The 25,332-nt window shown below is 36.6% G+C and overlaps 1 protein-coding gene across 2 annotated transcripts; it reads left to right on the top strand.

Annotated features, from left to right (window-relative positions):
• Window positions 1-5,167: 5,167 nt before the first annotated feature.
• Window positions 5,168-23,011, top strand: LOC136840121 (putative uncharacterized protein DDB_G0282133). 2 transcript variants are annotated; one of them, XM_067106516.1, is made up of 2 exons: window positions 5,168-5,371; window positions 21,876-23,011. In XM_067106516.1, the coding sequence occupies exon 2, from the start codon at window positions 21,899-21,901 to the stop codon at window positions 22,658-22,660; it is 762 nt and encodes a 253-aa protein (XP_066962617.1). In that variant the 5' UTR covers window positions 5,168-5,371; window positions 21,876-21,898; the 3' UTR covers window positions 22,661-23,011. The 2 variants fall into 2 exon arrangements, with proteins under 2 accessions (XP_066962617.1, XP_066962618.1); XM_067106517.1 differs by lacking the exon at window positions 5,168-5,371 and adding an exon at window positions 18,196-18,769.
• Window positions 23,012-25,332: the final 2,321 nt, after the last annotated feature.

Below are 25,332 nucleotides of genomic sequence, written 5' to 3' on the forward strand. Positions count from 1 at the left end.
TTTTACCAAATCTGTTATTCAACTTAGGATATTCATTTTTCTATATAAAGGTATATGCGTGTAGAATATATTTTTTCTTGTACTATTTTGCCTCACTATCAACCAGTTTTAATTTCGTTATCATAATACTAGTTCGGACTTGTAAGGTTATTATAAAATATTTTGTTGAAATCTGATACAGCTTTTTAGCGAGAATTCGTTTCTTCGTCGAGGCCCTGCCGTAATAATAACACAACAGAAAACCACAGTAAAATATAATTATTAATCCTTAGGGTGCATCCACGCTGCAGTAAAACATGTCAACACACCTCAGTAATTTATCGGACACACGGAACAAACAGGCTGAATGCAAGTTAAAGGCGTATTGGCAGTCCTAACTAGTGCCTCATATGATTACCGAGCATTGGCCAAAGGTTCGTTCTCCGCTTACGGTCGATGACTTGTTTTCAACCTGTTCGTGATGTTTGTGCGATAAGTTACTGAAGGGTGTTTATGTCATGTCTGTCTGTAGTGTGGACGCACTTTTAAGAACTTGTAATGGCCGCGATAAAACAGAACATACTAAGAAGGACGCTCTGTGTCTACCCGCAAACTATATATATATAGGAAGAGACAACCTATTTATAGGAGTGTAAGAGAAAGAAAGCTCGACAACTTAAGGATTCTTGGTACTTTCAATTAATGATCTTTAAATATTAATTTCTGAGTCGATGAAAAACCAAATTTTAGCCCTGGCAATATCTTATACCTTCGGTAGTTACTCTAAATTGTTAAATGTTTCTCTTTATAGTTTCATCTACTCAGTATTTTCATATCTTCTTCTTTAAGATTTTATTAATATCCTTTGTTATTAACCTTTTACTCCATATGGCAAACCAACAATGAAGACTTACACTATTCCCATATAAATATATATATATATACATATATATATATATATATATATATATATATATATATATATATATATATATATATATATATATATATATATATATATATATATTACCCGTGTATTTCTCTGTATGGCTATTCTGATATTTTTATATCCAGGATGAGGCGATAAGTCTGAAGGAAAAAAACGGATATGGGTGTAAGTGCAAAATTGTGGGATACGAAAAAATAGTCATGAATGGAACTAGTTTGAAAATGTTTGTAATATGAAAGCTGATAGTCACTTTGACCAAGGGTTAATTTATAACAGAAAAGATACAGATGGAACAATGAATTTTAGTACGGGTGTGGCAAAGGATGAAAGTGGTTAACTCATATATTTTGAAGAGTGAGTGCAATAGATTATGGTGGAATGAAGGAAAAGTAATCTCAGAATATTTAATGCAACGAAGGTAGAAGTCTCTGAAAAATATTTGGAGGAAGAGGAGTGTCTATCCAAGCAAACTTTGTAATGACTAGACGGAATGTTGACAAGACTCTTCGCTATGAATGTTGAATGTGAATGAAATAAAAAAAAAAAGTTGAAACTTGGTACGAAATTTTGTGCCGTCTTTGTCGAGTAATAAGGGTTAAAAGTAGATGCTGTGGAGACATGAAAAAGTAATACAGCGATATACAATCATCAACATCCGCACATTTCGAGGCCAACAACAACTTCGTGCCATCTTTCGAAATAAGAGAGTTTAATCTTCATTCTTCTGTCACATGAATTCTATAAAATGAAACTTTGCAGATAACTGTACAAGCTTCGGTATCGATGCCCACACTGAGAGTAAATCAGTGGGTGTGTGCATCAAACGAATCTGTGACATTTGAAGTTCCTCAGGAGTACGGCAAACCCTGGTAAAACCCAGATCATGACGTATAAAGCTTCAACGGACACACAACAGAACATGCGAACGGAGTCAGTATAGTTTCATACGAACTTAACTTGCAAATATGGACGTAATATTTCTTAGAACCCTGAATTCTTTTAAAAAAAAATTCTTCTCCAGTCAAACATTCTCTTGGGACGAACTTGTAGATTGATACCCCCATGGTTTTCTATTTCTGTCTGTCTCTTTTCGTCTATAATTTCTCATTTTCGTCGTTTTACATTTCAAAAATGTAAAACGACGAATGGGAAAATCTCTGACAAACTGGAGAGCAAGCAGTGGCAGGACACAAAAAACATGAGAAAGGAGTCATTATAATTTATTTTCGTATGAACTTGTCTTGCAAAATAAGCAAGTAGTTGATACAAATGTTGACTTACATCACTAATAGCACTCATGTGTCATTCATTAATTCTTCGACTGCTTGTTCTTAACAGCGTATTCTTTGTCATGGTGAGCGTCCTGCTAAATGTGTAGTACACTGGAATCATGACTGTCTTATAACAGAAATGATGATGGCGAGCTTCTCCATGCAATGTTGTTTGAATATTTATGACTTTTATTCGGTAATGGACATCTTTAGTTTTCAATGGTTCATCGTAAATAAAGAAATTACCTATATCCATAAGCTGGAAAACAGTCCCAAACTTGAATACTGTAAACGCATGTGTCAATAAGATTCAATGAATATTAAAAGCATACGTCAAAAATACGCACAATGTAAATATTTTGTCAGAGCAATCGCGAAACAACATAACGAATTAGTATCTAGCGCCTTTGTGCATTTTTTATTTACAAATATAAATAGTAAAGACCACTAAAATACATTGCAGTACTTACCACTTATTCTTGCCACCATTTCCTGCTTGCTTGTGCAGTGCATTTAGTCACATGATACTTATGATAGGATATACATGCATGCATGCATACAGAATGTGGTGGCGTGAGTTCATCGAGGCCCTATGCATCCCCGTGGGTGCCACAGGAAATGATTGATATAATATTTACATATACATATATCATACAAAGTATCCCGTGACTAAATATCCCGCGAAGATCAGGAGGAAGCAGTGGAACGAATCTATACCTAGAGATTTCTTATATTCTAATGCAAATAATGTGCATGCATGGGCGTATAATCTCAAGAATAAGTTGCACAGATAATATCTGAAAAAGAAGTAATTCCGAGTTTGAAAAGGGAATTGCCTTCTTCCGCTCTCAACATGAGAATAAAGAGAAAAAGTGAGACTTCCTATGAAATTTTAAATATACTTTGCGTTCAAGCGCTCTTTGTGATATTAATTTATTGTATTCGATATAAATGAAACACGCTTGTTATATTTCGTATTTACGCAAACACTATATATATATATAATATAATATATTATAATATAATATAATATAATATATAATATATATACTGTATATGTATACATATACACATACATATATATATATATATATATATATAGATATGTATATATATGTATGTATATATATAAAGTTAGTATACCTTAGTTTTACCAGACCACTGAGCTGATTAACAGCTCTCCTAGGGCTGGCCCGAAGGATTAGACTTATATATATAATGTGTGTACATATATAGATACACTATATGTACACTATATATGTATATATATGTATACAAACATATATACACGTATGTAAGTGTGCATGCGTGTGTATACATAGTGTTATGTGTGTTAAGGATATTTTCATGTTAAGACAGGAATTATCTCCTGCCAGAATTTTTACATTCACTGTAACTCTTTTTTTTGCATTCTTTGTAACTCTTTATTATCGCATTAAAACACTAAAGGATAAAAAGAATAAAAAAAAATACTTGACAGGGGTTTTTGTAATATTCTTTAGAACCTTGAATTCCTTGAAAAGTTCTTTTTCAGTAAAATATTCCCCGGTATTATGACTGTAGTCCTGTTACGCTAGTTCTCTATTTCTTTATCCCTGTATTATTCCTCTTGACAAAGCTTTTTTTTATTTTTTCTTTCCAAAATCAAAAGGACGAACGAGAAAAGCGCTGAAAAACTGGAATGTAACGCAAGGAGTAACTGCCCAGTTGCAATGACCAGCAGCTTTGTCAACCTAATGGGATAAATTGCTCCCTATTGCTCTTGGTAGCTCTTCTACTTAGGTAAGTTACTAACTGTAATATAAGGAAATATCCTTCTTGCAGCTTGCCCTGCGATCGAACACGTGCTGCATCTACTGACGCGCGCTAGCGTAATAAAATAGTGTTCTAGTTCCACGAGTGTTTAGACAAGTACCAACAAATGTTAAGTAGGAAAATATCATACATAGATTCATTTCTGATCCCATTTCTGGGGGTGTCTTTGTTGGAGACACTGCGTCAGTCTCACGCAACACCTAAGAGGACGACTTTCTAACGAATAGTCTACAAAATGCAATAAGACATCGATTTCATTTCTTATTGTTTCTTCAGGATCCTTCTGACTGATAACTGTAAGTGAAATACAGTTATGTTTCCCAGTAACATCAAGTTATTTACTTATTTATATCAACTATTTCCACGCCTCCAGGCGTGACACTAAGAGGAATTACCATCCATTTGGATATACTTTTATACCTTGAGGTTAATTATATTACAATACAATCTCCCTTGGTGATATTTAATTTTGTATTAATAATGGCTACATGATATTTATCATGATCTCTGGAATTGGCGATGTGCTTGGCAGTATTATCAGCACCGCCCCCATACGTACTGCGTTAAGTATATTCTCAGTATGAAGTCGCTGTAAACAAGGACTACTATATGGCCTTGCTGAGAGTTCGTGTTATCATTTTATATTCTGTTGTTTAGTGATAAGTTTATATGTGTGTGTGTGTGTGTGTGTGTGTGTGTGTGTGTGTGTGTGTGTGTGTTGTGTACGTAGGCTATACATATGTTTGTGTGTATACATGTTTTTTTATACGATCATGTAGCCTAGCCTTACAAATGAGTATAACTCGAGTGCATAATCAAAATAAGCAATTCTTAATCCGCCATGCCGTCAGATTAACTAGGTGTTACAACGTTGGTTGATGTACAGCGTATAGTATAGGATCCCGTAAGAGAATGCCATCCTACGTGACTGGCCTACAGAACGCAAGTCACATCTCCCCTAAAATGACTACCTCAGTTGCTTGGCTCCTGACAGCTGTCAGTTGCTGGAAAAGTAACGTGAAGACCATCAACTAACACACCCGCGTTCATCACATCCCTATTGGCGCATTACCATAACGCAATTGATTGATTAATGCGAGGGTCATTTAATCGTACATCTGGAACTGGAGACCTTGTACGACGTGTTAACCAGGGCTACTGAGACCAAGCGGGCGTTTCTCGTAGGAGGGACTCACCTGCCTGGCAAGATTACAATCACTGTTGAAGTGGCCCACCTGAGCGAGAGACCTGTACCTTTCTAATTCTCTCTCTCCGATTTAGCAGTGATACCGATTGTTAAAAATTATATCCAAGTGTAGTCTTTGGTGCACCATGCAGTTTAAAAGTTGATCATAAGGTACGTGGAGGGGTGGGGGGGAACACGGAAGTACTGTTATTACCGATCGCGCCTCAATCAGCCCGACCTACATGAATTTTCTACCTGAAGCACTCGTCGTAGTCTACTGTATAGCGTTTCGGTGAAAATCGGCTGTGGTGTGATGGATATGACAGAGAGTGGTCGGAAGGTATGATCATAACCACTTCTACCCTCTACGCTCACAGAGGAACATCCAGATGTGATACCACGATTTCGTAAAACCCTGAGTACAGGAAATGTCTTACTGCAGGGAGATTTGAAGTGTTACCTAACTGTGATATCTCAGTTTCTCTCATGGCTGGTCGAGGTGACAGTGTACGCATGATCGGAAATGTCGGGCACGTGATTGTTCTGAATTATTCCTCTGCGCATGCTTGTGTTGTAAACTTGAAGTGTAGCTTCTTATCTTGACTAGCATGAAAAAAAAAAGAAAGTTATTTTAAACCTCATTCCATAATTTCAAATAGTGGGGGTAAATCGAAATCTTATCACCTTGGCGATGGTGGGGGAGGTGTAAGGAGGCGACCCCCTTCCCTCAACACCACACGTCTTTTCATCTTTGCATCACAAGTGCATGTATGTCAGGTCGCTTAAAAGAAAAATGTGCATATGGCGGACGCAACTATGAAAAACTGATTGTGTTGGAGTAGGAGGGGAGGGGAGGGTTGAAAAAGTGGTGGGGAAGGGGGAGTGAACTGTGATCGAAACCCATGGCCCTAAAGGATCTCACAGAGTTAACGAGTCTGTCCCCTCAAGGCTAAAGTAATAGCAGACCTTTCTTCTCGATTTGACTGTGCAACTTCGGTCGCGTGTTTCTCGCTTTCGGTTTTTATAGTTATATAATCTTCTTTTGTGAATGCTGATTCGAGTAATCCTCTATTTTTACGTTTGCGTTGGCTCACAATACCTCAGTTTTTATTTCAGACATTTATTTTTGTGCTTTAATATTTGGTACAGGGGGCTTGTTGTCTAATCTAATGATGTAAAGGGGTTCACCTTATTCTTACAAATGAGTAGCAATATAACAGTAATAATGGCAACGTTGGCTAATAATAATAATAATAATAATAATAATAATAATAATAATAATAATAATAATAATAATAATAATTCAGATATGTCGGCAATGATGATCTGCGAAATTCCAAAAGTAGAAGATTTTTTAGAATACTTCTACCTGCAGTGCATTGAAGTCTCCATTAACGACAGACTTCAAAAGATCCTTCTCTTGCAAAATGTTTACCGGTTTTTCGCCGACAATTATCCATGTGTTGTAGCTCATCGTACGGAGATACTGAGCATCGTATTTTCGTACTGTGTATGATCTGGAGATTTGTGGACGTACATAAAATCTGCGTTGGTTAGATGGACAAAGACGCTGTCTTTTACCCTCTGCATCTTCACTTGCAAAACTTCCCGGGTTCTAATCCGAAGCAAGCCGGAACGCTTTGGTCTTGATCGGTTTGATCCATCTATGCCTCTGCAGACGTAAGCATGGAAGTATGTATGTACCTGGCAGTTCAGTCGAAGGTGGTGGGTTGTAACCACGGTGACTTAATCTCACACCAAAGGGCTTGTTGAGAACTGGGAGTCTAACACATTCAGTAGCTACGCCTTCTAAGGGGTAGAGGTGCATGGTAAAAATATATATATATATATATATATATCTATATATATGTATATTTATATACATACATATATATACATATATGGTATATATACACAAGTGTGTGTGTGTGTGTGTGTGTGTGTGTGTGCGCGCGCGCGCGCGCAAGCGCAGGCGCTTAAAAATCACTGAACATAATTTATGATGTTTGTATTATGTAGCACAGAGTATAAATCCTGACCACTTTAACCTTTAATCAAAACACCTTTAATAGGACAGATACACAATGATAATATTTACATTATATAAAGGGTAGGGTGACACACAAACGAATATACACAAGACTCAAAAAATAATGGCACTTAATAGGACTGGGAGCATCCCTAACCTCAGCTGTGACAGAGACCAATGTTCAGTTCCTGTATTTCAAAAGAAATTTGTAAACTGTACACACATTCTTAGGAAGGTAGTCTGACTGGTCTTAATAGGGAAGGAGTGGGCCCACTTGCAGAGTAGAACAAGATTTGTTAATGGTGCAGTGACCTCTGTCACAAATGAGGTTAAGGTTCTTCATCCTGTCCTGTGCCAATATGTCTTCGCAATCGTCTGTATGTTTGGTTGTAGTGTCCCCCTACCGTGTACTAATTTCTACCATTATATATCAGTCCTCTTCAAGAATTATTAAATAAAGGCAAAACTGATCAGGTTTTACATTGTCTCATTATATGTATGTATGTATGTATGTATGTATGTATGTATGTATGTATGTATGTATACATACATCTCATACACACATACATACAGACACATTATTATATATATATATATATATATATATATATATATATATATATATATATATATATATATATATATATATATATATATATATACATAGTTATTACATTTTATGAAAGAAGCAAGAAGATCCATTACCTCATCAACAAGTGTTTAGCCCATGTGAAGATCACGAAAAATGTGTTTTGTATATAGATTATCACCCGACACATCAACCATTTTCAATTTATGACCTCTAGATTTGCATTCAGCAAAATTTTATTCATAATATCTTAGGCTTCGAATCTGCGCAGATCTTAAACAACAACTTGGTACATATTTGATATAGAATTTCAACTGAAAATTCATCACTTGCCAAAATTCAAAAAACCACAACGATTAATTTAGCCTGTAAGGAATTTTCAAATCTGCTTCATTCTGGTTCGCTGGTATAGCGGTTAGCGTCGTGGTAAGCCACTCCGATGTCGCGGGTTCGCGTCTCCCCAAGGGCGATGAAAAATCACTGGCTCTGTATCACGATCAGTTACTGCTGTAGTGTGGGGTCTGCGGTGGGAGGTTGAAAACAACACTGTTTGGAACCTTGAATTTCACGTCAATGGCCCTTCAGTGCTTATTCCATGTAAATAGGTTTCATCCACTGAAATAACAATATTCATAGTAATAATGCTAACAAATCTATATGTACTTATTTGAATACTGAGCTCATCTCTTGTTTCAAATGTTGCCTCGAAACGTACCTACAATTTAACGAAAAATTTAACGAAGCTTATTTTTACTTTAATTTCACGGTACAATTAAACTTAAGAACTTGCAAATTAATATTTTATTATTATCAACTTTACCCATATTCCAACACCAAAAATTTAATATCAATACAGAGCAGAGGCAGATGACAATTATGCCGCTACTACATCAATCATAGAAAAAGAAACTCGTAATCGACACCTACAAAAATTAATGAGAAGCTCAGTGTCCAACTCTGACCCAGAAAACTTTATAACTAAGCCCATCTTTTTAAGACAGTTATTTTCCAATCTTACATTAGAATTACTAGCACTGCTGTATATGAATATATTGTACGCGCTGATAGCTTCTAACTAAATATCGAGAAAATTAGCCGGATTTTGTTTCTGACGACTAGCAGGGGGGCTTCTAACCAACATACTTCCTTCAGTGATCAAAGGAATAAAAAATAAAAAAAAATTATATGATGAATTTTGCAAGCATTTTTCTCCTCGGCGCTGTCTTGCGAACTGAGGATAAATACTTCCAAATGACAGATACATATACCCGCTGATACTGTTAAGCTTCTCGCCTGTCCCATTTATCACACAGAGCTTGAGATCCCGGTTCCAACCTCTGAGAATGTCATCTGTTAATTCATCGTGTTGTAAATAAACTCAAAAATTAATAGATACCCAAGAGGAAAAGCCCCTTAAATATATAACAGTTTTATTTTACCACAGACGCCCTTTAATTCTGTCAGAATGTTGCTGTTATGTTTCATCTGGCAAGGAATGCAAATCGGTTATATATGCCGAAATGATAAAGCAAATAATCCTTTCTGGTTTCATCTTACTATATACCTTTTCATACTGACAAACAGACACTAGTTGATTCTAAATAACCGTCGTTTTAGTCAAATAAATCACGAAATCTCTCTCTCTCTTGTAATTTTTCAAGCGCTTCTGATCCTGAGAGATGAATTATTTTAACACACTGATGAATACGTTATCGCATATTTTATTTGCCAAAAGACTAACTCTTAAAATGTGCTTATATAATTATTAAACTGGTTTATTTATCCGTCGCTCTGGAACGCAGTTTTACCGAGAGGGTGCATGAAAAGATGTTGGTCAGTACGCATCAGATTTGCATTTATATTGAGATCCTCAGGGTATCTACGGGGGGAAATGGCCTCGAATAGTTGTCATGAACTTGAAACACACACACAGACACCAGTAATGATGTTTAACCCCTCCACGTAAAGAAACTGAATATCCTTTTATTAACTAATGATAATAAAGGGTATTTTCTACAAATGATTTGTTTTACACACACACACAGCTTCTTACTTGTATACACACATACAAACACACACACATGTATAATATATATAATTATATAATATATATAACAAAGGTCGAATGAAGTTATCTTTACCGTTTTTGTTTACACTGAGAAAAGCAAGTGAATAATACATTCGATATAAACCAATAAATTAATGAATATTTCGTTTAAAATTCAAAGGATGTTGTTAATGTTTTCACCGAGATCCGGATGAGCAAACATTAAAAAAAAGGAGAATAATTAATGATGTCACAAATAAACAAACACGAATCCTGAAGTATAAACTAAGAATTTTAGGTTGGTGCTGCTGAATCAACTCCCTACACTGTTCTGGTTGCTACCTGCAACTGCTGACTACCCACCAAGTCATAATCCGCTGCCTCTTTCAACAAAATCTTAGTATGCAAAGAGGAATTCACCAACGGATGATACCGATTTTTGAGAGAGACAAGAGAAGGAAAATGATGTGATGTCTGTAATACTGAGATAAACAATGAAGGCTAAACGTTGACAAAAAACACATGACATTTACTGTATGTCTCAAGAAAGAACTTCATTACAAATACGCAGCGACTGGTTTTATAGATTTTAGCGAAGTCATGAGAGAGAGAGAGAGAGAGAGAGAGAGAGAGAGAGAGAGAGAGAGAGAGAGAGAGAGAGACTCGAGCCTCTTTTACTCACAGCAGTACTGAGATGATTATTCTTCTCTCTCTCTCTCTCTCTCTAAAACATTAAACATTCAGTCAGTTGCCAACCGCTCTATAATTACTTTGGACTTCCAATTCTGGAAGGTTAAAATTCGCAAGGCTACTAAACTTCGTGCTGGGAAATCCAGTAGCCTATCCTACCTTCGTAGCTTTCCAGAGTCCTCAGCCCTCACGTCAATGTTCGTTCGCAGAAGTCCGGTTTTCCTAACCTGGGGGTTTACTGTAACTGCGTGTTTGTGTGATAGCGGGGGCCGTGGATGATCATGTGTTGCTATCTTTTCAAGCACTTGGCCTCTAGGTTATACCACGCCATCTAGGAAAAGTAAAAATAAACTTACTTCGCATTTGGTTTCACTTGTTACTACAGACATTTTGCTCTACAAACCTTTCTGTACGGCATCTTTTATCTACCGTGTGAATCGCATGTTATTATAATTGAAACTGGACTCAAACTGTCCCACACAAAGGCAGACAACCCTTGAATCTATCACTGCGTTCGCTTCTAATCGTGGTCGCGTGATCGCTCCTGTTCCAAGAATGTAGACGTCACTCTGTCCTTTTTCTTGAAATTTTTTTATCGCTTTCCTAACTGTAAGCATCTTATCTGAGGAAGAATTCACTGTTTTCAGTCATTTATTCTTATGCTACCTGGGCCCACTATCCTCGTCAAGAGCTATTCTTACCGAAATTATAAAGCAAGAGACATAGATGGGAAATGCGCGTTAATTAACTTGGACGAAACAAACTGAGAATATAAATAAAGGACAGTCACGTTTCCAAGGTCAGCTCATGGCCATCAAGGGTCCTGCTGCAACGCACGTTTATTTTTTAAAATTTTCATTTTCTTCTCTTTTTTTGCATAGATTAATTCCCTGAGTTTCTTGTCTGTTGGGGGTTTCCCTAACATTTTTAGTAAGTGGAATGGTAACTATGGGTTTTCCCCAGTCTGTTCGATACCAAGTTCGTTGTGTGGGTGTAAGATCTCCAAATGTTTCGTACAATATGATTATCTACGTCTTCCGAACATTCCTTTCAACCCCCGCCCCCCCCACATTTTTTTCTTTTATCGGGAAGGGTCAATGTAACCACGACTGTTCAGGATTTATTGTTGTTGCAGAATAGAATATAGTATTTAGGCCAAAGGCCAAGCGCTGGGACCTATGAGGTCATTCAGCGCTGAAACGGAAATTGACAGTAAGGAGGCTTGAAAGGTGTAACAGGAGGGAAAACCTCGCAGTTGCGCTATGAAACAATTGTTGAAGAGGGTGGAAAGTCAGATGGAAGAAAGAGAATATGAACGGAAGTACAGTAAAAGGAATGACAGATGTCGCAGCTAGGGGCCGAAGGGGGGCTACAAAGACCGTAAGTAATGTCTATAGTGCACTGGATGAGGTGTATTGACGGCACTAACCCCCTACGGGGTACTTTTGTTGTGACGAGAAAAATTACCCAAGGTTAAAAATGACTAATCGGATAAAGTAACTCCTGTAGGGAAAATGTAGTATCAGTACAGATTCAGTATTCAATTTTGCCTGTTATGTGTCATTCTGCATAGACAGCAACAAAATAGAATACAAACAGCGGTAATCAATATACGGGCTGCGTAGCTTTTATAAGTCTTCTCGTCAAAGTTCCTAATCATGACTAAGCATTCAAGTGATTCGAGAGGCGAATGGAAACTCCTTCAAGATTCTCTCTCAAGGACACCCACTAGAATGTACCACGGATTTTCTTCTAACCGCGAGTACGCATGATATAACAATCCTGGCTGTGTAATATACCTACTAAATAATCGGATGGTTCCATACCAGTGGGCGGGGAATCAGCAAGTTGTGCTCGACTGGCATTATAATTGGAAGTTACCTACTAGCATAGGAAATACGCTGTTCAAACTACAATTGGTATTTACCCACTAGCATCCAAAGTACGCTGTTCAAACTACAATTGGAATTTACCCACTCGCATCGAAAGTACGCTGTTCAAACTACAATTGGAATTTACCTACTAGCATCGAAAGTACGCTGTTCAAACTACGATTGGAATTTACCCACTAGCATCCAAAGTACGCTGTTCGAACTACAATTGGTATTTACCCACTAGCATCCAAAGTACGCTGTTCAAACTACAATTGGTATTTACCCACTACCATCCAAAGTACGCTGTTCAAACTACAATTGGTATTTACCCACTAGCATCCAAACTACGCTGTTCAAACTACAATTGGTATTTACCCACTAGCATCCAAAGTACGCTGTTCAAACTACAATTGGTATTTACCCACTAGCATCCAAAGTACGCTGTTCAAACTACAATTGAATTTACCCACTAGCATCGAAAGTACGCTGTTCAAAACTACAATTGAATTTACCCACTAGCATCGAAAGTACGCTGTTCAAACTACAATTAGAATTTACCCACTAGCATCCAAAGTACGCTGTTCAAACTACAATTGGAATTTACCCACTAGCATCGAAAGTACGCTGTTCAACCTATAATTGGAATTTACCTACTAGCATCCAAAGTACGCTGTTCAAACTACAATTGGAATTTACCTACTAGCATCGAAAGTACGCTGTTCAACCTACAATTGGAATTTACCTACTAGCATCGAAAGTACGCTGTTCAACCTACAATTGGAATTTACCTACCAGCATCGTAGGTGCGCTGTTCAAACTAGCAAAACTGACGACAAAATCTTCTGTAAACAACAGACGCCTACAAAATATCACGACTCTGATATGAAGAATTATGCACCGACTAAACCATTTATCAAAACATAACAGAAGCGTTCCAGTTGTTCCAACACTGGGTAATCAAACAGATTTCTAGCAGTGGCCGAGACTGCTTTGCGTAACAGTATCCAGCCTTATTTCTTGGTACTCTAAATAGCTATTGCTATTTTTATAAATCACTTCGTTTACTTACTCTTAAGACACTCTAACCATTGCCTGGAAATTTATGATGAATCGGCATACATGCCGGAAGCTAAACCAAAGAGTATTATTGCAAATGCTAACCATAAAATATATATTTTGTCATAAAATCGACACAATAAAAGTTTAATGAAAAACTTTAAAATCACTTTATGAGAAGAAATTTTAAAGCACTTTACAAAAAGGGTAAGGACACTGATGTAAACCCTCCAGTTCTCCAATGCAATGCTATGAAAATGAGAAAATAAAACGAGTTAAATATATGGAAAACTCGTCTTAGAAGTAACATTCTCAGAAAACATAAAAATCGGACAAGGACCCGTTATCAACACCACCATCTCTAACGGAATTCTTGTGTTAGTATTATGTGGACATGAACAAATAATACGTTGAATCCTACCTGAAGAAATGTGACAAAATTTAGCGTTGCTTCCTAGAATGGAATTGGTCACCGCGGGGGATGTGGTGAAATTCACATAAAAAAGTGACTGGAGTTTCACAAATTTATACTGAAAGGTTTATATTGGTTAGAATTTAATCGCGTTTGCATCAGGAATACTTTAATATTCCTTAAACTGGAAAACCTTTCAAAATGGTCAACCTACATAACGACGTGAAACAATTCGAAAGCTTGAGAAAAAAAACTGAATAAAACAGTGTAAAACTGCGTAGCATCATTCAAGAGATCCCATTTTGAAAAAGTTTTCCAGTTTAAAGATTCATCAAGTATTTTGCTACAAACAATTAGACTGAAACCAGTATACGTAACTCTTCCTTGAAAATTTTTTAAGACTACAGAGATTTTTTATGTGAACTTGGCAACGCTAAATTTCGTTAAACCTCTTCAAGTGGGATTTGACATACTTATTATTGCCCACATGATACTAATGCAAGAGTTCTTTTATGCTGTGGGGGTACTGATAACGTAAAACTGTGTGATTTTAATGATCCTCGAGAACGACAATTCCAAGTCGAGTTTTCCATTTATCTAACTTGTTTTACATCTTTAGATTTGTGCTCAAGTTAAATGTCCTCCGACCACATAAAGTTAAATCTCCTCTGCGTTTGAGAAGTGGGTAAACACGTAAAGCGACAACTGAATGGGAGAATTTTCTCCAAGTCACCACAGCTCAGCCAATTAACACCGTGAAGGTCAAAGTCTCAATCAGTAATCTTAGCTATTTACCAAAAAAATTAAGTTTTCTTCTTACTGAATTCAACCTTACCCTCAACTGTAAAATTTCCTCCAACCGACGATTCAACTCAGCTGAAAAGGAAATTTACAATTTGGCATCTTCACCGAGATTTATGACAGGATACATATAAACATTCCACTGACACGTGCAAATTCATTTCTTGCGCAGACAAGTAGAGTAAATACTCGTATAAAAATCAAAGAAGACTAGAGGAGATATTTTAACTAAGCTGTATCACATGACAAAGTTAGACAACTAGAGATTTGATCCAAATATTATGCAATGCCTGAAGGTGGCCATTTAAAAAAAATGTATCATTAAAAAGCTTCATGCACCTCAACAGAAAGCTCACCATCACCGCATCGACAGCCTTACACATAAACTGCGGCTTTCACCTTTACCTCGGCACGTACTCTGATGCTTCCGGGATATTAATGACCTTCCATTACATTACTTTTATCAGGCAATCTATCCAGTGCTTTCTGCATCTTATGCGCCTACTTCCGCTTAACACCTTCAAGCAGCAAACTTTTATCACCCGTCTAGTGTCTTCCATTCTCTCAACATGATCAAACCATCCCAAAAGACTCTGGGCCATCCTTTCATCTAAACTGACATTTTTATTATTTCATCCGCGTTCAACTACGTTTCATTACTTGCAACATCACTACATTGCAAACAAATTGCAATCTATTACAAATTTTGTATTCATATTCGGCATTAGCGGCCCAAAATACTGAAGTCTCCAACCTTGCTTCTTTCATTCGCATTCAGCATCCACACTTCACTTCTATAAAAGAGAGCTGCTTGGCAGTCCCTTCATATATCCCCTTCCTGGCTTCAACAAACGCTTGAAGGGTCTCAAAATGTTTTGCCCACACTACCTTCCTTACTTCGCCCATTTATTTCCCTCAACATTAAGCCCTTTCTCCTAAACGAGTTGGCTTCGGAGGGAAACAAATATACGGCATAACGGTCACTTCCACCACTTTCCGAAAACTTTCATCTTATTCGTATAGGTATTTGGGAGTAAATATATTTGATGCTGGTAGGACGAGAGAATAGGTAAAGCAAAGAGGGTAGTGTGTGGTGTGTGTGTGTGTGTGTGCAAAACATTATGACAGACTGACAGATGCACAGTCTAGATAGACAGACAGATATGACCGATACATATCTATATGGAGAAAGACAGGGTTCCACGATGTTGAACTTAGAATCTGGAAGAAGAAAAGAAGTGAAATTTAAGCTATCTAGAAAAACTGAACGCAACATAATCTGTATATTTAATCCTCGGCAATACAAACGTTTATGTGGCTATCAAAGCTACCTTGGAGTCTGAGAAGAGTTATGATACTGCTAAAATTACCTTACAACTGACAGCTTTAAGATGAATATCAATGGTATTACCTTATACAACCTTCCTCTGGCACTGCCTTCAAATCGAATACATACAGATGGCATAAACATTATTACCTACAAGGTTATGAGAGTCTTTAAAAGTTTACAAGCGTTTGTGTAAGTGCGTGTGCATGTGTATGTGTTGTTACTTGACACTTTCTTTTTACCTTACTAAAAATTGCTCCAATAAAGAAAATATTTTACCTTTCTATTCACGGATGACTCGGAACAACAAAATGCCGTAAGACTGAAGATATCAATTCGTCTTCAACTCTTAAAAGATATGTAATTTTACGTTTTTTTATTTTATCAGTTTTTCAGTTATACTGCATGGAAATTAAAATTTAACTACCTAATAACTGTAAGGACTGCATGAGTACATTATATATATATATATATATATATATATATATATATATATATATATATATATATATATATGTGTGTGTGTGTGTGTGTGTGTGTGTGCGTGTGTAATTGTAATAGCCACAATACCCTCTTAACTTCGCGAATTCTTCGAGCTTTTTTGGATATGCTTGTCACTACAAAGCCTTAAGATCCAAGTGCAAGAAATATGTAGAAATTATGATGTCCGGTAGCAGGAAACGAACCTGCGTTACCATAATCACGACGAGGTCACGTTGCCGACCTGACCACGAGAAGGATAAGAGCCTATTGCCTCTTGTACACACATAAACCTGTGGCTATTACAATTACATAGATTCTAACCTAAAAAGCAATAAAAACAATTGTCCATTTGGCGACGATGGTGAGGATGGGACTATTCCAGTTCTAATATATACATCTGAAAACGACAGGTTTATGTATGTACAAGAGGCAAGAAACCTTTTATCCTTCTCGTGGTCAGGTCGGCAACATGACCTCGTCGTGATTATGGTAACGCAGGTTTGTTTCCCGCTACCGGACATCATAAGTTCTACATATTTCTTGCACTTGGATCTTAAGGCTTTTTAATGACAAGCGTATCCAAAAAAGCGCAAAGAATTCGCGAAGTCAAGAGGGCGTTGTAGCTATTACAATTACAATTATCTGATAAAAAGTGACAACTAGATTCTACACACACACACACACTATATGTATAAAAGTGATATATATATATATATATATATATATATATATATATATATATATATATATATATATATATATATATATATATTCGTCACCTTGGCCACGGAATGCAGTGCAAGAGCCAGAGGATATAATGAAAAGCATCTATTCCTAAGGTTTTTTTAATATACCCAGGGTACACTGCAAAGTGAAAGATGTCTCTCAGCTGGTTTTCACTTTGTCCGGTACCCTGAAGAAGTGTATATTACTACAAGAATGTGCTTGAAGCAAGCGAGCGCGCAAGCACGCACACACACATATATATACTGTATATAATATATATATATATATATATATATATATATATATATATATATATATATATATATATATATATATATATATACATATACATATACATATACATATTGTGTGTACTTAAATTCTGCAAGATATCTTACGGTTTTGGTCAGAAAACTAGTATCTTTTTCCGTGTCATTGGATAAAATAATAAAATACGTAGAACTGTTCTACAAACAGATTTTTGGCTGTAGCTTGGGCAGCCCTCAAAGTCCAGTACCCGATAACTTATATATCTGTTAGGTTACTCTGGAACAGTGATTATAAATCCTATAAAACCTAAAGACATAATTTGGATGAGACATGTCGACGACATTTTAACTTTCCAGAATCCTAGTTGCGGCAATTTTTTCAATTAAGTTTTAAACGTTAAATTTACTATAATTCGTGAAATAAGAAAACAAAATTCCTTTTCTGGCGTCTTAATCACTAGAAATACCACAGAATAGAAATTTACTGCCTACAGGAAACCTAATTTCGCCTTATCTTACATTTACTTTTCCAATTACTATAATATCTCAGTAAAAATATAATTGGGATACAATTTAATTTTGACACTCAGAATTTTATACTCCAGAATATTTATGCTCTCCAGAATATTTATGCTAGGAACTACCATGTTTTAAATACCAATCAAATCCTCGAATCTTCTACAGTACCCAGAAGTGAAACCCTATGGAGACAGACGTAAAATCAAAATCCCGTACCTGGGCAGCATTAAAAAGCTAGGTCAAACCATAGCACGTGCCAATTCTTTTGTTTTCAGCAGTCCTTACACTGTCGAAAAACCTGTATTTAATGTTCAACAAAAACCAGATCCCCAATACATCAGTGTATATAAAAATCCCTGTTGCGACTGTGATAAATCCCATACGGGGATTTGGAAGTAAATTTTTATCACAGAGATTCTTTCAGCATAACTGTCTGATCAGATACGGACATGAAAATTCCAGTTATATCAATTATATATTATTTGAATATTCGTGTCGACTGACACACATCGTTTTTAGGAGCAGCCGTCAGTTCAAGGACCAATTGATAAAATCCACCTTAACTAGGCAATCAAATATTATGCGTATCTCCCAAGGGTCTGTGAATTCCGATCCCATCGAAAACATACTTCTACAACAAGCATTGAAGAAGATTGAGAAAAACATCCTAGGTCAGCAGTTTCCACGTCTCGACCCTATGGACTGACCTCTAAAAGAATCTTCATCTTTTCTGACCTGCGTGTGTATGTATGTATGAATGTGTGATTGTGTGTATATACATATACATATATAATATATATATATATATATATATATATATATATATATATATATATATATATATATATATATATATATATATATACACCTATATACAGTATATACAGTAATGTACATACGTACATTACTCAGAATAACAGAATATAATTTGACAGCATATATACTCACTATTACCTCACTTTTTTTACTCTCACATTATATACACACACACAATATATATATATATATATATATATATATATATATATATATATATATATATATATATATATATATCTATATATATATATATATATATATATGTAATGTACATACGTACATTACTCGAATATCAGAATATACTGTAATTTGACAGCATATGCACTCCTCTATTATCTCACTTTTTTTTTACTCACTATATACACAATATATATATATGTTTGTGTGTGTGTGTATCTGTGTGTGTGTGCGTAGAGAGAGAGAGAGAGAGAGAGAGAGAGAGAGAGAGAGAGAGAGAGAGAGAAAGTCTACTGGTCACCTTTTTCACCCGATATGTAAATGCATTTGTAATAGCCACAGTGACCTCTTGAAACTTGTCCATTTCTTTAGACCTTTTAGATATGCTTGTCACTACAAAGCCTTAGACCTGAAAGAAGAAACAAGGAAGTAACTCTGATTTTAACCCGCTTCCGACATGTCAGAATGAGGTTAACGTAAACCACTTAATCAGGAAGAAGGATGTATGTAAGTCGAGTCTCACTCATACGCACAAGTATCTTTAGAATTCACCTGATAAATTATATTATCATATTCGACTAATATCGTCCATTTCTATTCTGACTTTCCTTTCGTTATTACTCAGCTTAATTAGATGTACTTTTATACACAGATCAATTCCATTTTGTTTTTAACTCAAGACAAATTCTTACACCCTTTTTTTTATTTCCATACACAAATATCTGTCAGGTTCTGAAACATTTACTCTAACTGAAAACCCATGAAAAGCATATGTCCTAAAATTATATTCTGGCATCGAACTAATACCGTTCAATTCAGAATGACTTTCTTTTCATTTCAAAGAACCAGTTTTTATTTCTACACCATTTTGTTATTTCTACACCGCCTTAACTCAAGACAAGGATAATCAATACACACCAGGTGTGTTTCTATTTTCAACGTCAAGGGAATTCACCCCAGCCACTCAGAAGACCTGGTGACGCCATTCGTTGGCGGCAGTTCCCCTCTGCTTGCAGGATTTTGACCAAGGCAACTCCCACAGCGTCTGTACTTTATTATTTCTACTTATACGATTAGCTGTGTGTGTGTGTGTGTGAGAGAGAGTATTTCTTTTTTACTATACTTTTTCATGTTCCTTAACTGAAGAGTAGGAGCAAGGGCTGTGGCTTCTGCTTATGACTGGATTCGATGGCCAAAACAAGCGAGTTAGTCCTTGATAAATTCTACCGTACCGTTAACGTGGTAAGACTACCAGATTAAGGCTGGCGTCGGTAATGTCTCCGTTTGCCTGCCTAAAATAGTAAGTTATCTGTTTTTTTAGCGCATTCTAAATACGACTGGAAAACAAATCTGCCATCTTTCTTTGAGTAATTATCCTGTTTGTTTGTGTGTGAGTGTGTTTGTGATTATTTTTCTTTACGGGCGTTGCATCCTTTGAGAAGAAACAATAACGGGTGAATAATCTGTCGGAAAGACGTTCAGTTTACAGTAAAAGTTGGGTTGTTTTCATGAAAGGGAGAGATAAACAGAATTATGGACCGTCCTATAACCGTCATGTCTACTACTTCAGCCGAACTAGGTGAAGCCTATATTTATACACTCAACACACACACACACACAAATTGGAATATTGCTTATTTATAAAGAGAATAACAGTTGCAATACACGTAGACAAAAAACAGTAAAGGAAAATTTAATGGAAGCCATACAGCCTCCGACAAATTCTTACGGAGTAGAGCGAAGTGTTGGCGAAAGACTTTTAGACGTGGAAGCTGACGTTGCATCGTCACCCAACTTAGAGGCCGAGGTACGGCTGTGAGTCATTCAACTGCCAGACCTATTCATCAATGAGGAATGCAAACCGCGTTCCAGGTAGGCAGCTATTATTCAACTTACAGACGCATTTAAGGATCCTTAAGCTTGCCAGCGTTTTCTGACATTCATGCGGTAAGCAAACAGTAAACAAAATGAAAATATGAATTGCTATCATAAAAAAATAACGAATCGAAAAATGGGCAAAATCATGTCAAAGTTGTGGTTAAAATTTTAATACTTATTTTTTCTCAAATAGACAACAGCTCGTGAAAAAGATAAAAGTCATTCCCGCCGTCATCCACAGGCTGCTGAAACCACAAGGAGCCCCCCCGGGGCAGGAAAACCTTTCTAATGCTAGCCTCTGCATACACAGAGTGATCATTAACTGAAAACTGTGATCATTCATTTCTTGAAATTCAGTTTACCGAAATGTTCATTCGACTTCACAAATCTCCCGATAACTACCGGTTTTCTTTAAATCAAATATGCAAATATTCTTTTTCGCCTTCTTTTTAGTTTTCAACTTAAGTCTTGAGATATTTAGGGTTTGAGATATCTAGTGTGAGAGAGAGAGAGAGAGAGAGAGAGAGAGAGAGAGAGAGAGAGAGAGAGAGAGAGTATCGAATAAAGCAGAGCAGTAGAGGTTAATTTTGGTGGAATGTCATTTTCAGTGTCTGTTGCATTTTCTCTCAACTGCGAAAGTACAATAGTATACTAATTCAATTTTGCAAAGAGTGCACGGGATTGTCAAACTATAATTCCTTCAACCGAAAAAAACTGAAGCAACTGTATACGCACAACTCTGTGAATTTTTTGCCTAACGAAAAAACTGCGTTACATTGTTTTCATGCTGACCCACTGACCCAATGTTTAATAATGCTGTAGGTATTACCTACTGACCACAAAAACTTGGAGTAGAAAACATCAGTCTCTGAATGTAATTCCATACATAAATAATACAAAATGCCAGTTCAATTTAGGACATGTTTACCATAATTTACTGCACATTCCTAGTAAATAACTTTTCTTCGCTTATTTTCAGGGCAGGGGAGTCATAAGGCGAGAATGGATGACAACATGGAAGATGGCAGTGAATCAGATATCAACAAGAGCAATGAGCAATTTGAAATTAATTCACGCAGCAAAGGCAAGATCGCAAACGACCGAGGCAATGCAGATGTCGCCATTCCCATTGACGATACGACAGGTGTGACAAGTGTCGACGAGTCACGTACAAATCTCGTTCCGAATTTAAATAACGAAACTACTACAAGTGCTAACACCAGTCTCTCTTCGAGAGTGAAAAATAGAAATACAAATTCGTGTGCCAGTCATGGAATTAGTGCAAACAAAGTTATTGATGACGACGCAAGTTTGGTTACAGATGCTTGCACGGGCAATGGCAGTGCAGATTTCGATGAGCGTTCCGAGATTAATTTTCTTGAAAGTGGTGAAGCAATATCAGACAGAACAGCTGAAGCAGTGAACAGTATCGTCGTAAGTAACGCGACAGAATTGACTAGTGTGAGTGAGTTAAGTATAAACGATGAAAATCAGTCTTATGTTACCAATGACCAGGAAAGCCCTGGAAAACTAAATCCCAGTAACAGCTCCGAGTCACTGACCGACCACAGGCTAAACAAAGAGAATTTGGTTAGAAATAGAGCTCTCCATGACACCCATTCAAACAAAAATAACGAAGATAGAAGTCCAGAAATTCTAAACTTTGTAAATAACGAAGTAGATTCGGTTAGAGGCGACGCCAACAACAAAACAATAAAAGCAAAAGCAAAGATCGCGAAGGCTCACCAGATTCGAGCCTCATAATCAGTGCAGATCCTCCGTCCAACCAGAACCTGAGCAGCAGCAGCTCTGATAAATGCAACGCCCTCCATGACAGTCAGACAAACGAAGGTCTAGGAAACGCCGAGAGTGTCACTCACTCACGTCCAGTGGCTGACCGCAGCTTGAGCGATGGCAGGTCGGTAAACACCAGCATCCTCCATGGGAACCAGTCAAGCGGACATAGGAACGCTGATGGCTCTGGAAACTCTAGCCATACAAATGGCGCAGTTCCTTCAACTGACATTCCTCCCGGTGCTTCCCGAGCTCGTAATTTGACGCCAGTCAGTCTGAACAGCCGAGAAAGGAAAAGAAAATGGCTCTTTATCAAGTACTGGGTAAGTGGCGTTAGTCCATTTTTCTGGCATTTTCAAACCTCAGTTATGTGATCAATTATTTATGTATGTGTTGTTCAACTTTTTATTGCTTTTTATTTACGTATCTGTTTTTCAACTTCTTGTCGTTTTATATTACGCCAGCCTTATGCTGGCACGGGTTCTTGTTCTAGGGCAGCCCGTAAGTTTTTCAACTTTAAATAGCACGGTTTCTAAGACTTTACCGGCAAAAATAGTTATGCTTGCTGTTAATATTTCTGGAATGCATTACATAATCCACAGGTAAATCTGGAGATGAAATTACTACAGCGCATGCCTTTTTTCCCAGTCTGAATTTTGATTTCATTATAATGAAGCAAGGAAGCATATCGTTAACACTGTAAAAAGCATCAGAAAAAGAAAATGAAAATTTTGAATTTTAGAATACATGCAGTTTTACGCTTTTGTATTTTTCCTTTCCATTTTCTTTTGTGTTTCTCCGTAGTTTCACACTCCGTGTTTACCATAAACTCCAATAAATTGATGTATTTCTTATCTGCTGTAATTCCCTTTGATTTTATTCTATTTACAGGTACTTATTCATTGGATCAAAATTCATTGTCATTGTGTCCTTGAGGGAATGCCATAGTACTCTTTCTTTTTACAGCAGATCACTTTCAGCTAAACAAAACAAAATCACCTTGAGAAACGAATAACAAAAGCAAATATAAAGCATCACGGTTGAAAAATTATTTCATGAAACTTCTGTTCTCTAACAAGGAAATAAATATCTCCTCGTGGTGATTCCTCCTTTTATCCAACGCAGGCAATGAGGGATAAAGTGGTGATGCTGTTGCAGTCCCTCGTAGGACCGTCCAACGGAAGACAGCAATGGGAAAGGCCTCTTGATAGCAACATGAGCCTGGCGGCTTACGCAGTTGGACTCGCTAATATACTGCGGTTTCCCTACCTGATGATCAAACATGGCGGAGGTAAGAGATAGTCATACATATTCTCTTTCTCTATTGCATATGGTTCCTCCCCAAAAGCCCACTCATTTCGTGAACTATAACCATACTGTGTGGATATTACTTTTCGCCACTTGCTGACACTTGAGATAACAACAATAAAAAAAACTGAAATGAATTATCATAATGACAATGCCGAGTCCTGTGATAACTGATTTTTCATGGCTCGTAATAAGAAAATTATTTTGGAATAACTGAAACCTAAATAGCCTCCTTACTTGGCCTGAGTCTTCAGTCTGCTATTCCGAATAATTCATGTATACCTTTGATTACTCACAATATATTTTCCCAATATGTTGCAGCAAGTTTCCTCATCTCCTACGGCATCAGCCTGGTGGTGATCGGCTTTCCTTTGTATATGGTGGATATCTCCCTCGCCCAGTACCTGAGCCTCGGGCCTACGAACGTATATTCCTCCTTGGCCCCCATGTTCTCAGGTAAGCAACGACTGAGGAACATAATCTTTAGATGTGGTCTAAAGATTCTATTTGTTTGTTCATCTGACTCACATTCTCGGGTTACCAATTTCTCTTTCCACACCTATAAGATTCATTCACTTGTGGTGGGTCCTGTTCGCTCAATGGCCCTGTTTTCTCACGTTTTTATCTATTCAATTATTAATTCATTTATTTTTTCTTTTCTAATGACTGATCTCTTTTGTCCGTATTCCTATTACCTTCTGCTACGTCTTTCAAATTAACGCCATATTCTTTGGAAGCTTGAATTTAAAGTCAATGGCCCTTGTGGGCTTGTTCCATATGAATAGGGTCCATCTTCTCAATAATAATAATAATAATAATAATAATAATAATAATAATAATAATAATAATAATAATAATAATCCATATTTTTGCTATTGACAGTTTTTCCAATCACATTAGTAATATTTCTCATTTATGATATCAGTTCTGGCAATTAATTTTACTTGACAGGTCTCGGCTGGGCGATGATAGCAACTGCGTTTTTCGTCAGCATATATTATAGTGTTGTCCTGTCTTGGATTCTTGTGTATTTATACCAGTCCTTCACACCGAATTTGCCTTGGAAAAACTGCAGCTCCACAAGAGAAGGTATCGTAATAATACTCGTTCTTGCCATCTAAAATCACATGTTTATGTATATAAGTATGTATGTATACATGTATATATATATATATATATATATATATATATATATATATATATATATATATATCTTATGATAAGTTACAAATGGCCCATTGATGTCAAAATCACATTACCTTGGGAATATCTGACGCAATGTGAATTTATCATTAATGGGTTATTTGTAGCTTAGTGTTTAACAATATAAAAGT

Source organism: Macrobrachium rosenbergii, chromosome 7, assembly GCF_040412425.1.
Source record: "Macrobrachium rosenbergii isolate ZJJX-2024 chromosome 7, ASM4041242v1, whole genome shotgun sequence".
In the NCBI taxonomy this organism is placed as follows: Eukaryota; Metazoa; Arthropoda; class Malacostraca; order Decapoda; family Palaemonidae; genus Macrobrachium; species Macrobrachium rosenbergii.